General features: G+C 39.6%; 1 protein-coding gene across 1 annotated transcript in view; it reads left to right on the forward strand.

The window, feature by feature from the left end:
- frmd6 (FERM domain containing 6) overlaps nucleotides 1-12,924 on the forward strand; it is a 34,242-nt gene extending 21,318 nt beyond the window's left edge. Inside the window, exons 4-14 of the mRNA XM_062440335.1 lie at nucleotides 984-1,063; nucleotides 1,654-1,730; nucleotides 1,854-2,040; nucleotides 3,590-3,745; nucleotides 3,906-3,971; nucleotides 4,431-4,499; nucleotides 7,166-7,340; nucleotides 7,492-7,800; nucleotides 8,067-8,198; nucleotides 8,414-8,505; nucleotides 9,408-12,924. Of these exons, the coding sequence (XP_062296319.1) occupies nucleotides 984-1,063; nucleotides 1,654-1,730; nucleotides 1,854-2,040; nucleotides 3,590-3,745; nucleotides 3,906-3,971; nucleotides 4,431-4,499; nucleotides 7,166-7,340; nucleotides 7,492-7,800; nucleotides 8,067-8,198; nucleotides 8,414-8,505; nucleotides 9,408-9,698 (1,634 nt within the window). The 3' untranslated portion in view covers nucleotides 9,699-12,924. The remainder of the gene's footprint in view (nucleotides 1-983; nucleotides 1,064-1,653; nucleotides 1,731-1,853; nucleotides 2,041-3,589; nucleotides 3,746-3,905; nucleotides 3,972-4,430; nucleotides 4,500-7,165; nucleotides 7,341-7,491; nucleotides 7,801-8,066; nucleotides 8,199-8,413; nucleotides 8,506-9,407) is intronic.
- Nucleotides 12,925-17,100: the final 4,176 nt, after the last annotated feature.

A 17,100-nucleotide genomic window follows, 5' to 3' on the forward strand; every position in this document is an offset into this window, starting at 1 on the left:
CTGCCTTTTGTGTAAATTGACATAATATTCTGAAAACAGAACACAGACCACAAAAATTAAGTTTAAGAGTCAGTCCATCCAAATCTCTGAAAACATAAACCACCATTAAACCCTGGCCGACTTAACTTTTTCTCTCGGTGTGCGACCGCTAATGGCTGTGAATGAGGGATATTGTTTCTGAAAACAGACATTTATGTCGAGTTTTTCCAAATGCAATTTTTTGGATCGCTCCAGCGCCACAAATCAAATGCCATTGACCTCAATTGTATTGGGATGGCGGCAGAAGTCTCAGTGGCGGAGATCTCAAATAATCACCAAATAAAAGCAGAACTAGCTTCATGGGAAAGATTTAACTGAGGGGTTAGTGGGAAGTGTTTTTAAGTGTTTTTAAGTGTTAACACAGAGCAGCATATTCAAGATGTCATTTCTATGTGTTTCTGAACAAGTATGAGTCATGACAGGTATATAAATATAAACACTCACTTCCCCAGTCCTCATAATCCTCATAACAGTTTCCAAATTTTGATGAAAAATCTGCATTGACGTCCTGTCAGAGAGGCTGCTCTTGCTTTTCAGCGAGGTTTTCATTGTATAGAAAATTCAGAGTTGTCAGATCAGCGAGGCCCACGGCTCATGAAAGGCGTCACTTCAGGAGCAGATTAAGACGTGACAGAGACGAGGTGAAGAAAATGAGAAGGAAACGCCACCGGCTCCGAGGACAAAGAGAAATGCTGCGGAGGCTGTGTGTGTGTGTGTGTGTGTGTGTATGTGTGTGATGCGATTGCTTTGAGGCGGTCTTTTGAACGGCGCTCATTCATTGAGGATTTTCTCTGTGCATGCATACACAGTCAAGAAGGCTCCTATATAACCCCACACACACACACACACACACACACACACACACACACACACACACACACACACACACGGTCATGACGCAGGGAACGAGTATGTGAGCTAAACCTGTGTCTCCCCTCCAACAGATAATGAACACATCTATATGGAGCTGGATCAGAAACTATCCAAATACTGCCCCAAAGAATGGAAACGAGAAGCCAGCAAGGTAAGAAACTGTGTGCTTGTTTTATTTTATTTTATTTTTGTTTTTTTGTCAAGTTTCGGGTCGATTCAGTCAAACAAGACTAATAAAAGACCTGCACTGTTTGAAAAGGCTGTCATCGCTCCACATTAAAAAGACCAGCGTAATCCCACACAGCTTCTTACTGTCAGTACCAGATGCTTCAGCTGAATCAGATCAGTGTGCAGAGTCATTCTCAGTCCGTTCCTTCACATGCGGCCGTTACATTCAGATATCCAGAGACAACGAGCCACCTGGAGTCACGACACTCCTCCCAAAAAAACTGCAGCAGGTCAACATGTAGTTTAACTAATTACATCACAGTTGACAGGATTCTGACAAAAAATAACCTTTACTTGCATATTTTAACAAGTCAGTTTTCACAATTTAGACATTTTACAAATTCTGCTAAAACAAAAATGTTGTATTAAAGTAATTTAAGATATCACCCAGCTAGATGCTAGATGCTAGATTATGGATATTAAGATATTCCAAGATAAGATATTCCTTTATTAGTCCCATGATGGGGAAATTTGTAGAAAATAAACACGGATTTCCACTTGTATGTTTTTCAGGGCATCGACCAGTTCGGGCCTCCGATGATCATCCACTTCAGAGCTCAGTATTACGTTGAGAACGGGAGATTGATCAGGTAATTAAAGCGCACATGTTGAGTTATAATTAGTAATAATAATGTTAAATAGCTCTAACATCACTGAGTTTTACTCCAGTTAACCTGTAAGTCAGTTAATGGTTCTCTCCGTCTTCCCCGCAGTGATCGGGCAGCCAGGTACTACTACTACTGGCACCTGAGGAAACAGGTGCTGCTCTCTCAGTGTATCCAGCGGGAGGAAGCCTACTTCCTCCTGGCTGCCTTCGCCCTGCAGGCCGACCTCGGCAACTTCAAACGCAACAAGCACTTTGGGAAGTACTTTGAACCTGAAGCCTACTTCCCCCCGTGGGTGAGTTTGTCTAACGTGCGCCGTATGTGGGCCAAACCTTAACGTGTGTCAAACTTGTGAGAGAAGAAGAGATGATTTAAGATGACTCACCATCGAGCAGCTCGCTCTTTTGGCTTAGATCACATCTCCCTCCTTCCTCCTGTCCTGCACCTACACCGGATCTCGTCTTGTATTAATATCACAAACAAGACATGACATATTCTTGTAACAATACCGAGCATTCATCTTTAAGGTCACAGGAATATTTATTTAACCCTAACATACTGTTCAGGGCTGTAGAAACACCCTCTTCTAATGTCTTTTGGCCAGACTTTCCTAATGTGACCCACAGTATGTGTTTTATTTTTTGTGTGCAGCTGATACACATTTTCTATATGTGCAAATCAGAAAAAAAAAAAAAAAAATCAGTATTGAAACATGTTCTATTCATCATATTCTATAAAATGTTCACTTAATTACATCACATAAAATAGTGATTGTGAATGTCTTTTTTCCATAAGATTAATCAAACATTTATTATTAATGACTGATGGGGGAAATAATGAATGTTAATTGCTGTAGAGAGACTAATTATGAATCAGAATATGAACAGTGTGTTAAGGGTTAATATTTCCCTTGGGCTCTTTAGCTTGTGTACACATGTGACTCCTCGCTTTTTTGGTGTTATTCTCATGTCTCGTTGTTCAGCAATGAGAGCGTCTATCGTTGGGCGTGCATGAAAACATTCAGAAGCTGTAAACACAGTCTGTGGTAACTCTGTCTGATATTCCAGTGAGTCACAATGAATGTCCTTGTAAGGATCCAGGACTTAAAATTAGGTCTAAGCTGAGTAAGACCAAAAATAAATGTGCGGTGTCACTGACGGAGAAGCCGAAACGTACAGCGGAGGCGAGCTCGTGACTGTCAGCGTCGGGTGGGTGTGCTGACCTGCAGAGAGTGTGTATGAGGGTCCGTAGCCACCTTCCATTAATCATACTGACCAAACACACATCTGAGCATGTGGGATAATGAGAACTGGGACACCAAGTTTATTTTTGTCTCTGGAAGTAGCACAGACACACACACACACACACACACACACACACACACACACACACACACACATAGACCCACTCACTGTTTTTTTTTTTTAAATCTTGAGAAATGCTCCGGTTGATATGGCGACACCACTTCACCACCCTCCACCTCTCTGGTTATGGACAGCCACACCCGTCTGATTGCCCTTCAGTTTCCTGTGATTAGCCTCCTGCCTCCTTATCACGACTCGAAACAGGAAATTGTTTGATAATGAGCTTCGTACACTAACCCCAACAGTAGCTCAACAGAACATTTAGGTTCACGGAAAGCCGACTAGAAAAATCTATAAAAAGGAAAGTTTAGCGAGTGTGTTTCTGCTTCCTCTCTTTGAAGCTTTCCAGGTTTAGACATCTGTTCACAGCACAGCGGAGATCTTCATTACCTTCGTTCGCTGCCAGTCTGCTGTCATGACTCTGTATAACTTCAGCAAGCCAAGCTTAACATTTCTATTTCCCTCTCCCTCCTCGATCAGGTGATAGCCAAGCGCGGCCGTGAGTACATCCTGAGGCATATCCCAAACATGCACAAAGACCAGTTTGCCCTCACGGCTTCAGAGGCGCACCTCAAATACATCAAGGAGTGCGCTCAGCTCGATGACGTCACTGTCCACTACTACAGACTCTACAAGGTGAGAGGATCAATTTCTGTGTTGTTGAACTAGTTTTGTATTTGGCTAATGGTGCGTTCAGTGCTTTGACAGCTCATTGAGTTTTAAGGATTTTCTGCTTTATCAGATTTAGCTCCATCTCCTCATCTATCTACATATGATGTCATCTTTTTTTTAACAGGACAAGAAGGAAGTAGAGGCGTCTCTTACGTTGGGGCTGACTTTACGTGGTATCCAAATATTCCAGGTACAGTTTCTTACTTGCAGATTCCAATTTTTTGTTTGTTTGCTCTTTCTTTTCCTAGCTTCCTGTAATAAATCTCCTTCTTTTCAAGTTCATGATTGTTTATTATTGTGTCTAAAATGTAAAAATCTCCAACTGTCTCCAATACAAATCAACTTGTTTTTGTATGTTTGTTTGTATTACTTATATGTTTAGAAATAAGTCTCAATATCTTTACATAAAATGCAATAAGGCAAATTTCTGCACTATTGATTCTAGAAAATTCACAAACACATCAATTGCTGAAATAAACAAGTTGGAAGTTGAGTTTCAAGGCTCAATAATGGACAACAGTTACTTTGTAAGGTTGATTGTCTTCTCTTCTTGGTGCAGCAGTGTTGTCTTTGTGGTTCTTTCTTCATGTTTTTAATCACCTGACCCTCATCGTCAAACCTCTGATCATTGACCTCATTTGTGTTGCAGAACGTCGGCTCTGTTAGGCAATTGTTGTACGACTTCCCCTGGACCAACGTGGGAAAACTGGTGTTTGTGGTGAGTCAGACGCACCATCACAACTTTGTCAAACACGTAGAAATCCCAGGGAGGTGCCATGATTTGTTTTTTCTTCTTCTTTCTTTTCTTTTTTTAAAAACTTATTCCAAAGATGACGAAACCCAAGCTTCCCCGGGCTTATGGCAATGTTTGTGAAAGCCTAGCTCCCGCTCAGGGCCGTGGAAATTTTTACGCAATGCTTCTTTTCTCCACACTGCTGTTTTAAGTCCTCTGGAACTAATCAGGGATTTAGAAAGACTTTCTTCTCATGCACACACACAGGCATGCACACACACATACACTCATAGACACACACTGTACACTGTATACATATTTTCATGCAATCAGCAGCATAATTTATTTTCATATGATACACGTGTCTTTTGATTTAATCCATTTTTATCAGTTATCATCGGCGTCCCCGTGTCCTTTAAAGGATATCCTGTAAAATCTTCCTCATCTCTGCTCAGAGTCGGTCCGTCTGTTGTTGAGCTGAGCACAGCAGTCGGTTAATTTGCCTCTGTAGGGTTTCTGTTATCGCAGGACGGCAGAGGAGCTTACAGTTTATATATCGGTTTCACTCTGACGGCTTCACGTTGTCTGCCAGCTGACTTATTAATCACAACCCAGAGAGGTCATTATTGCTTATCAAGGCTGTTCTTGGCACAAAAAAACTGCTTCTTGTGACTCTAATTCTGTCTACTTTTTTATTTTTATACAATTGAAAGGACTTCAGAAGCAGGTTTGATGGCTTTAGGCCCTCGAGAAACCTGCTTTGTTGTTCCAGAAAGGGTTTTTTTTTTCATCCGAGAGTGGCGAGTTTTGCTTTGGCCTAATTTTAGCACAAACATCCGACGTATCTGCCGCTCGACTTAGGATAAAGACATCCTGTTTTCCTCATTCTTGTTTTCTCGGTGGTTTCATTGCATCTGCTGTCTGCAGCGTCGTGAGAGTGAACCGGCGGCGGTGGCGCGGCTGTGGTTACACTGTGTTCGCGAAGGGCCTCTCGTGGCCCCGTCCCACCCTTCTCCTGAATAACAGGCTCTCTCCTCCACCCCACCCGCGAGTCACGTCATCCAACACCGCTGCCACCACCACCACGGCTGCAGCAGTTACAGCCCCGAAACGAGCCAGAAAGCGGAGCTGGGTGGAGGGACGGGTGGGTCAATAAACACCAGATGCTGGGGATTCTGGATTCAATCTGTTGGCCGAAATGATTGAAACTCGTCTTTGGCATCAATGTTTTTCCCCTCATTGTTAAAAGAAAAAGGGTGGAGTTCAGTATTTCTGACACAAGAAGACAAAACAAAGTTGCATTCATGCTTCTCCTGACCCAAGCAAAGTCAGATCTTGTCCTCCTGAACGCTGAAATGATGATGTCATCCCACTTGTGTCCTGCCTCAAGCTGCTGGATCTGAAGCTGGATCTGAGACTTTGCCAGCGGTCTGGTTGACGCTGGTCTCGGTGCAGGATTGTCGGATGAGTCTTCGATGTGTGTGGCCTGTTGGGGAGGTCTTGTAGGAAGGAGGAGAGAAAGTCGTCCAGCTGTCATAGTTTAGATGTACTGACCATGTGTACTGCATGAAAAAAGACACGTTTCTAAGTGGCGTCTGAACTCCTTTTAATAACCCGCCACTTGACACCAGTCTGCTGCCATGTATGTTTGGTCTGGAGTAAAGTTACCAACAGCAGGGAAGCTGTTGATTCAATATGTCAGGTTTTTAAATTATCTTTGCCTATTTGTAAGATTAAAAAGAAAAGATTTTATTTTATGCTTCATGCATTTCACCCTGGCTCGTTCTCACCTGGCTGCTGCCCAGTGCAATGTTTTTAGGAGGCCATTAGGATCTGCGGAGGGGCAGTTTGAGGTTAAAGACAAATACTCAACTTGAAGCATGGAAGAAAAATTCTTTTCTTTTTCCCACCCAGAGTTTTCCTGCCTGTCCTGGAAATCTACTGTCTTCAGGATACCACTGACCAGAGAAAATGATCTTTTACAGGAAAGCCGCCTTCAAAGACCTGTCAGTTGGGGGTTTTTTTTGATGATGAATTACAGTACAAAGTCAAATACCTTTTTAATGTGCTTCCTACCTATACAGAGTCTTAGCTGGTTTCTTTAAAAAAAAAAATCTGGATAAATAAAGTGAAAGCTCAGTCCTGTGGTCAGAAATGTGCCGTTCTTTGCATTTTCACGGTGCTTTAAACCCACCCGTCGCCTTTTTGAAAGTCCAAACCCTTGCAGAAATGTTTATAGGTCTGTATTGAAAACAACCCCGCTGACACTAAAGACAGCTGTTATTGGGTCGAGCTTCTGCCAAAAAAAAAAAAAAGGCGAAGGGAGAAAGCACAAAACCCACCATTTTAGTTTTTTTCCGTGCATTCAGCCAACATGTCCTCTCCCTGGAAAATCATCAAAAACTGTTTCAAAAAATGCACAGTTTGAGCCTCGGTATGGAGAAATGAAGAGCAGATACATGAACTGATTTTTCCCTTTTGTGTTTGGATGCAAAATAGTTTTCAAGAACTGACTTTGTTCCTCCTCTTGAAATGTTTCCCCTCTGGTCTTTCTGGCATAATCATTCCTCAAATTCACATTCTGGCTTCATAATTTTATGTTATTAACCGCTTTAAATCATCAGCGTTTTTTTTTCTCCTCCTCCTCTCAGGGGAAGAAGTTTGAAATCCTTCCTGATGGACTCCCATCGGCCCGAAAACTCATCTACTACACAGGTTGTCCCTTGCGCTCTCGTCACCTCCTGCAGCTGCTCAGTAACAGCCACCGGCTCTACATGAACTTGCAGCCTGTCCTCAAACAAGTCCGTCGGTTGGAGGAAAATGAAGGTACTTTCCTGAATTTAAGCTCTTTTGGTTTCTTTCTATATTGTGTAGCAAAGGGCACGACAAAATTTGGCACATGGGAATAACATTTTAAACTTAGTAGAATCTGAAATTAACGTCTTGTGTGTGTGTGTGTGTGTGTGTTGTTTTTCAGAGAAGAAGCAGTACCGGGAGTCGTACATCAGCGACGCTCTCGAGCTGGACATGGATCAGCTGGACAAGCGTTCCCGAGCCAGCGGCAGCAGCGCAGGGAGCGTCTCTCACCACAAACGCCTGTCACGCCACTCCACGACCAGCCACGGCAGCTCGCACACCTCCGGCATCGAGACGGACAGTTTCAGGGCTCCGGGCCAGGCTCTCCACAGGCCCCTACGAACCTGCAGCTCATCCACAACCAGCCACGGGAGTTCGCACACCTCCGGCATCGAGAGCAGCAGCAAGGAGCGTATATTAGATGATGATGGTAAGAGCAGGAAATGTTAACGGTGCCTCGTAGCAAAAAGTTACACATAAAAGGTGTAATATATTCATCATGACCTTTATCTTATGGAGTAGAAGTAAAAGATGATGTATGAAGCATTTTGTGTGAAAGAGGAGTGAAGAACTGCAGGAAGTGCTAATCCGCAGCGTTGACTACTACTGCATCAAAATTCAGATTACCCCTTAAAAAGTTTCATTATCTCAGAGCTTTTTAATCATTTTAACACAAACACTTCCTGTTCCCCGCAGAGATCGAGATGCTGGTGGACGACCCCAAAGACTACGAGGAGCTCCACGAGATGGCTCTGGACCAGGAGCTGTGTATCCACATCACCGAGGACATGCTGACGATGTCCCCCGATCAGACCAACGGATACTCCGGTACAGACCAATGTATCAGTGTTTCTGCTCTATCTTTTATTTAAGCTTCATGAGTGAAAAGTAGAACGAGAATAAGAGTCAAAGTTAATAAAACTCCAGTTAATTGTTTCCTCAAGTGTAAAATAATGTGTTTAATAGCGTCCTTTAGTCCGAGTTAGGCAGTTTTAAGAGTTCGTTTCACTGTCAAACTAAATGTAACGATGTGTTCGTCTCAGGTCTCATCGTGAAAGACGTCAGCTCCTCCACCTCCAGCTCCTCTGAGACCGTCGTCAAGATGAGAGGACAAAGCATCGAGTCTCTGCCACAGGTAACTCCACAGGTTTTAATTCAGGGCTTTCACAGCACTTGTTGCAATACTATTAAACACAGAAAACTTACTACACTGTATTTTTTGTAGGTAAGTGCATTAAAATATCCATCCTGAAATGTTTTTATTTATTAAATGGTTCAATTATTTTGTTTTTTGGTCCTTTTATTTCTATCTATGTGTTTGTATTATGTGTTTTAGTGAGTTTAGTACTAATTACTCATTTATTATTATTCTTTTACAAGCACACTTTCTTTTTGTACTTATGAGACCATATTCTATTCTATTGTATATCTTCTGTACAGCTGCAAACTTTATCATTATTTTTAATTTTGCTATCTTGATCTATTCCGTACACTCGTCTGTTGCATGTATGTCAATCCTGCAGGAGTGATCCCTCCTCTGTTGCTCTTTGTGAGGTTTCATGAGAAAAATGGCATAAAGGGACATTCAAAGTATAACAAGGATTGAAAGCAGACTAATCAAATGAATTTATTGACTTTGGAAGGATTAAATGTGTACTGATGTCACTGTGAAATATGATGTAGCACAGGGAGATAAACCTGTTTCCTCAGTGACATTTAGCAGGATGTATTTCATTCATGGCGAATATCTTTTGCATGTACATCCTCTTCTCAACTGGAAGTTCAAGAAAAACTTCTTTGCATACAGAAGAGACAAATGTTTGAATAGTCACAAACTGAACCAGTGACTTCAAAGTAACTCCTGGACAGTATTTAACATCACAGACTGATGATGATAATTAACAGTGTAAAAGTTTCCGATGGCCGCCCCCTTACTAGTGTAAATCAGATTCCAGGCCACCACGTTGGCTCCGCCCCTGCCGACATGATTCATGTGCTTTCTCTCGTAACGTTTGATTTGTTGCTTTCCACCTTCAGACGTCTGCAGGCAGGAAACCTCAGTCCTCCACCGACCGACACAGCCAGTCGCTCGATGACGTCCGGCTCTACCAGAAGGACTGTCTGCAGTGGGCGGAGCTCTGCCAGGACACCGCCCACAGCTACACGTTCGGCTGCGCCCAGGAGCTGAGCGACGGCTGCGGCTACCAGGGCCTCTCCGACCAGTGCACCGGCATGCGCGGCGAGCAGCACCCGTTCCCCATCAAGAGAACCAACAAATACTTCTCCCTGGACCTGACCAGCGACGAGGTACCCGAGTTCGTGGTGTGACGGGGGGAGAGGGCGAGGCGTAAAAACAAGGCGACCTCAGGGTGACCTTTTTTTGTGTCAAATCTGGAGATGTTTCAGCCCTCAGGGAACAAGAGAAGAGAAGAGAGGAGCGTTGTCAGAGAGGTGGTTTCTATTCTTGGCGGCGATCAGCAGCGATGAGTAAAACTGGTAGCAAAGTTGGCTGCCCCCCCTTTTCATTTACCACTCGAGATGTTTTAACACATAATAAATGAACAGACATGCAGGACTCTGGCTGAAATGGGAATTTTTATAAACGAACACTGGGTTTGAAGAGAGCCCGTGTCTTTAAAAGATAAACCCCGAGCTGCTCCCGCTGTGTGAAAGGAAACAAAAAGGGATCTTCTTCTTTTAAAAAAACTAAAACATTTATATTCAAATCTGTCCTCCAAAACTTGTTTCAAGATCCACATTTGCCTCCTTCGTAAGGTCATTAAAAAAAAAAGAAGACGTGTGTGTGAATACGTGAAGAGCATATCAACGACTTTCTGTGGAGGACATAATTTGACTCTGAGCTACGAACCAAAGACGAGAGCGTGCAGCGATGACAGAAACATTTCAGAGTCATTGTCGGGAGGGAAGATAAAAAACCCCTCAGTCTTCTTCTGCGCCACTTCATTTTACCTCAACAGGAAGTGCAGTGTGCCAACCCCCTCCCCTCCCTCCCTCCCTCCCCGCCCCCCTTACGTTTCACAGACTGGACTCCATGTGAACACACACCCGACGTGCCTTCATCATACTATGCAGGTGTCAAAAACCTCCGCCTTGACAATCACACACACACACACACACACCCTCTGCTTTTAGTCACGGGGATCATTTTTAAAGATCCAAGCCATCCCGATTAAAGCTCTACTTTACTTTGTTTTTTTAAGCTACACACACACACACACACACACACACACACACACACACACACACACACACACACTTCATCTACACTTTACCCGCTCACTAAAGATGATCGTTAGTTTTTCAGCATCTTTCAAAAAAAAAAAAAAAAAGGATTCAAGGTTGGTTTTCAAACTGTTTCATGTCCTGTGAAATCTGACCGGCTTTCCTGAGGAGGAATGAGGTCGAGTAAGTTCCCCCTACATGTCCCGACTCGCGCTTACAAGTTTTTTTTGTGGCAACAAAAAAAAAGTAAAAAAGCTTCCCTGTAATCTAAACTCAAAATGGAGCCGTTTTGGCTGTCGGCCAACACAAACCGCACATTTTGACGCGTACATGCACGTCCTCCTTTCTATTCATTTGTCCTTTTTTTTTATTGTGTTTTTTTTTCATCTTTGATGTTTTAAACTGGAATTTGTTACTTTTTTTTAAATTTTATTTTATTTTATTCTTCATCCTCATTTTACCTGAAACCTTTTACACATCGTATTTTTTGTATGATTTGCCCAGACTTGTATATGTTGAACAGTTACTCTGCGTGCAGTTGATGTCATTCAGTATTACAAGTGAACGTATGTGACAGTATTATGGACGGGTGATGTCAGACCTGTTTTTGTTTTTGTTTTGGGGGGGGGGTTCTGAACAAGAAAGTCAAAAATCTCACAGTAAAATTCAGCAGAACTGAAGCCTGTGGAAGCAGATGAGCTCTTTGTAATCATAAATGACAACTCACATTTCAATATACTATAACTGATAGTAGGTTTAAACACTGAATAAGGTGTTTTATTCATAAATCATGCAGCTCAAACTCAAAAGGCAACAGTTACACATTTTTAAGATACTCAGTTTTTGTCAGATTTGAATCAATAATGTCTCTGATTTTGTTATAAATATAGCAAATACTTTCATCTTTATGTAAAACACAGTTTTAATCTTACCTGAATTAGGTGGAAATAATCTTTATCATGACCACATCCTTTTTTGACTTTAAAAATGACACACAACTTTTCATGTGCTTTAAATGAATTTTAAGCTGTTAAAACACTGAAGGGAAAAGGGTGCACTCTGCTGTGTAAAGCAGAAGAGTCAGACAAAGGAATAGTTGGACATTTTGGGAAATATGTGTATTTGCTGTCTTACTTTTGAGAGTTTGATGAGAAGATCGACACAACCGGGGCTGCAACTAATGATTATTTTAGTTATTTGTTCTTTAAAATGTCAGAAAATAGTGAACAAATGTCAATCACAGCTTCCTGAAGCCCACTGCTGACTTCCTCCGATGTTTTTTCTTTTTATCCCAACGAACAGTCCATAACCCAAAAATATTCAGTTTACTGTCACAGAGGATGAAAAGAACCAGAAAGATTCACATTTGAGAAGCTGGAATCAGAAAATTTGATCATTTCCTCTTTTAATAATGGTTCGTTGCAGCTCTATCATCATTATCGATTAATCATTCATAAAATGTCTAAAAATACCCAGATATTTAGTTAAATGTCATGTATGACGACGACCAGCATAACATTATCACATATAAGTTTTTTTTTGCATTTTTACTTTTAAAAAAATGACAAAAAAATGATTTTGATTATCTAAATCGTCGCAACTTTAGAAACCACTCCTTATATGAAGCTAGAGCTAGCAGCCAGTTAGCTTAGCATAGCATAACAACTGGAAACAAAGGGGGGAAACAGCTAGCCTGACTCTCCCCTAAAGACATTATGATTTATTTACTGTCATTTTCTATCTTTTTTTTCCTTTTCGGTTCTGCTTTGAGTAACCCCTCGTCTGTTTTAACAATGTGACGATACAGCATCATGAACAACGTTTTTAAAAACACATTTAATGAAAATACATTAAACAAAAAACAAATAATGAATTTGATACTGATATGTAATTAAAATAATCAACTTCTATATTTCTTACAGGTTGTTTCTTTCTGTTTTCAAACATACTTATTTCTACTCATTAATGGAAAATGTCATATTTTGATGGACGATGATGTTTCTTATATTAAAACAGTATGTGTTAAGGTACATAGCCATACAACCATAACCCATGTCCTTAAAGTCTTCATGATTTGTTCTTGACTTCCTGTTTTCTGACTTTAATATATGGTCAAACTTACACTACGTAAGAGTCTGTATGTCTGTGTCCATAATCCTTTCTGTGAAAGGATCTCACTTCAGGTAAAAAATATTATTTTCTTTTTTTTTTTGTCACCCTGTAGTTAAAAAAATATTTGTTATTATGAAGTCTGGTCCGTGCCTTCTTGGTACTAATGCCCTCAATATCCAATAAAAAGGTACATTTATTTGCCAAAGCTGTTGTGTTTTGTGGTGATTTCATTTAAAGTTGTGGCAAAAGTGGAATTAAACGTGTTTTCTTTTTTTTTTCTTTTTTAGATTTTTACAAAAGCCTAGTGTGACAACATTTTTCATTCATGTTTGTTGTCGGTCAATTCATGATATTGGAAGAATAATTTGAGTTATATTACAGTTTTCTAAACAATGTTACAACATGTTTAACTGTAAAACAAACAACAGTAATCATTAAAAAATAAATAAATACATTTTAATTTCACAAAAACAGCAGCAGAAAAAGTCTGCACACTGCAGCTCTATTTTTACTAATATTATGCTTTGTATTATCTTCTTTACTTATATGTACACCTGTTAGTATTGAATGGGATTGGCACATCATGTGACTGTCAGGTGACCTTTGGCCTTTGTGGATTTGAGATGGATTTGTCTCTAGTTTGAAGAGCAGAAGGCTCGAAACATCACCTGTGAAATTATCCTATTAAATTATACCTGCATTGGGAGCTGCAGTGTGCTGTTACAGATTTAGTTATTTGGTCCAGTGCCTGCTTTTCTTATTCCAGATGTGAAAAAACTCAGTGCAACAACATTTTTCATTCATGTTTGTTGTAAATTGATTCATGATATCACACAAACGTGCAGCTTACATTTCCCCAGGACAGTTTCCCCCTCAGAATAAGAATAACTTTAGTCATATTTCACTTTTCTAAACAAAGTTACAACATGTTTACCTGTAAAACAAACAGAAAAGAGTGAAAATTGTAAAAAAAAAAAAAAAAAAAAAGTATAAATAAATAAATTACATGACAAATTTAACAGTGCAGCACAGATTGAAACAGTAAGACAAAGAGGACCATAGAAAAATAACACAAATAAAACAAGACACACACATAGTTAGACTTTAAAACTGATTTAAATAATATAAACTTGGTCATCAGGTACAAGTATTAGTGCCTTGGTTTCTCATAAAGGTGTTATGTCTTTATTAGTTAGATTAGTCTGTACTGCCCTCTGCTGTTACACCATTTATTTCCATCTAAGTCTGAGCTCGGCCTGTTGGCGGCAGTGTTGTCTGACACATGAGACACCATCTCTACAAAGACACCTGTTCAGTGCAAAGTTCATCAGCTCAAACACACAAATCATCTTTATGATGCCAAAAAACAGAAAGAAAAGGAGCCATACATATATATAGAAATTTGGCAAGTTGCATGTTGAATAACCAGCTACCCAAAGTAGGCCAGGAAACACTAATGAGGTATTTAAATGTTGCTGTTTTGACATCTTTGTATTGTTGGAGGTTTTTCTTACATAGAGCAACCAGCTTTAATACAAACAATGTAGCTGCATAATGCTGGATGACTTTACTTCCTACAACTTAATACTGATCATACAAATGCCCTTATTCTTTTCCTTATCTTCTTACCGGTATTTGTGTTCAAAAGGTCTCACGTGACCACAATCTTATCTTGTTTACACAAGTAGAGTGTATCTAATCTCTAAAGGCCTAACCAGTCACTAAGTATATTTACTCAAGTGCTTAAGTGCAATTTTGAGGTAATTGTACATGGAGTATTTCCATTTTATACTTCCACTCCTCTACATTTCAGAGGGGAATATTTTACTATCTACTCCACTACATTTATCTTGACAGCTTTGGTTACATTTCAGATGAAAATTTGACATAATGGATAATATAACAAGCTTTTAAAATACAACACATTGTTAAAGATGAAACCAAAAAGCAGTGTGTAGTCAGGGTTACATTTCAGATGTCTATGAGTTGTTAACAGCTCCACCAAATAGTGATTTTTCCCTCTAAACTTCACACATGGTTTCATTTCAATAAATGTTCAAATGATCCAATATTTCACCAAAAATAAAAGATTAGAGAAAAAAAATCCAAAAACTGAAAACAGATTTGTGTAACAGAACTTTGCCTTTCTTCTTTCCTCTCCCATTAATCATCTCAGGACCCCTCACATTTATCTGCTGGCCCTTTGGAGGGGCCCCACCCCTAGGTTGGGAACCACTGGACTAAACTAGCTAACTGTATATAAAGTAGTGTAAACTAGCTCCACCTCCAGCAGCTACAACAGTAACATGCTGCTCTAACACTGATGCTTCACTATTAATCATCTAATGATGTCATCTATAATAATATATCAGTCAGAGGGACCAAACCACTACTTTTACTGTAATACTTTAACTACATTCTGTTGCTAATACCTATGTGCTTTTACTTATGTAGGATTTTTAATGCAGTATTTTTATTTGTAATGGAGTATTTTTAAATTGCTGTATTGGAGATAACTAAGACAGCTAACGTTAGCTAAATAATGACAGTTAGCTAGCTAGTGAAGCTAAAACTAAATTTACATACTTTAATTTTTTCTCTAGCTGTTATCTGTAACTGTAAAATATGAAATTGGATGAACCGCTATGTTAAACTTGTTATTCAACATAAATAAAAGAGGCAGCAGCCAAAATGAGAAAAGATGAAGGAAAAAAACCCAGCTAACGTTAAACTGATGCTAAAGCTAACTAGTAACTAACTTGATTTTGTTTAGTTAAGCTGCCTTTAAATGACATAAAGACGGATATATTTTATCTTTATGAATAATAACTGTATAATTATAATGTTTATCTCTTAAAATAGTTCAAATGGAAAAGAAAGCTGAAAACTGCATGTAACGTTAGACAAACTGCATTTTCTCCTCTCTTTCAGAGACCTGGTCGATGCCATGGAGTTAAAATATCAGCATAAAGGTATAACATAATATAATTATAGCCTTTCTGTCTGTTATGTAGTTTGAACAGCCTGAAAACTTTAAACCTATTTCATTTTTGTAATTACAGCTCTCTGCTCTTCTGCATTACTGGACTCCATCTGCTGAGGAAGCCCAATAAATGTGCTTGAAAGCTTCATAAACCACCAAGTAAGTGGACTTTGCATTGACAATTTTTATTTCTTATTCATTTATTGTTTTGCTTTTTTTTTTTTAAATCTTTGCAGCAAAAACACATAAAATACATGGTATGAGCTGAGAGAAAGGACGCATGTAGAAGATATAAGGTCACACAATTATATGGCAGAAACACTGTGAATGATGAAAAGAAAATTTAAATTAGTAGAAAATAAATATAAGCATGTAGAAAAAAACACTTCACTAGCAGAGAAGTAGGTTATTGAGTGTGACATACGGGTCTAGATGGCTCTTAGGGAATTGAGCTGATGTCTTATCACATATGCAGAGGCTTCAGGGTCATTTAATGAAGGAGATGTAATTTGCCCACTTAGCATAATATTTCCCCACCTGGCTGATGAGTCTAAAAGAGGTCGAGACCCAGCTGAGAGAAGGACACCCTGGCCGGTGGTGGCGTGGTCTACAGACGTCCCACCAGCATGGACGAGGAGCAGACAGGACCACAACATATGGAGGAGGGTACCAGCGTTCCCCCCCACACCTCCAGCAAGTAAGACTGTCACTTAATTTCACCCTGTGTAACCTTTAGGGGCACCAGTATACCCAGTTCATTAGGTTAAACAGCACTAATCTTGTTTCTTATGTGAATGTAAGGTTGAGATCGGCCTCTGAGGATGACTTCAGATCAGAGATGAAGGAACATGTCACCCAGTGATTTATTGACATGTTTTAATGGGTTTTTTTTTAGACAACATAGGTCTACAGTAGAGAGGAATGGGATATATAAGACATACAATACTTTAAAGTAGTAACATTTATTGATGGTTTGGTTCTACACATCAAATTTAGTTGACAGTAAGAAAAATATCACTTCCTCCGAAATGTCTTGATTTTTTGTGATTATTGCAGCCCAAAATGCTTTTCTTTAAAAAAAAAAAAAAAATTTCAGTGTTTAATGTGGGGCAAAATTATAAGCAAAATGCAGGAAATTAATGCATTTTTATTTTTTATTTTTAAAGCCCACAACCAATGAAGGAGCATACGTAATAACCTCCATTGATTAAAAAAACATGTGAACCATGGACTCAATGGTACATATAAAAAAAAAATACAGTACTAGAGTTTCATTTATAAGCCTTTATTAAACAGATTTTCACTTTAACATTAGCACCAAATAAAATCAGTCAAGAATGCCACTGAAATAAATCAGTTAACATAAAAATATAGTTTAATTTCCAAAGTGCT

Source organism: Scomber scombrus, chromosome 19 (assembly GCF_963691925.1).
Source record: "Scomber scombrus chromosome 19, fScoSco1.1, whole genome shotgun sequence".
NCBI lineage: Eukaryota > Metazoa > Chordata > Actinopteri > Scombriformes > Scombridae > Scomber > Scomber scombrus.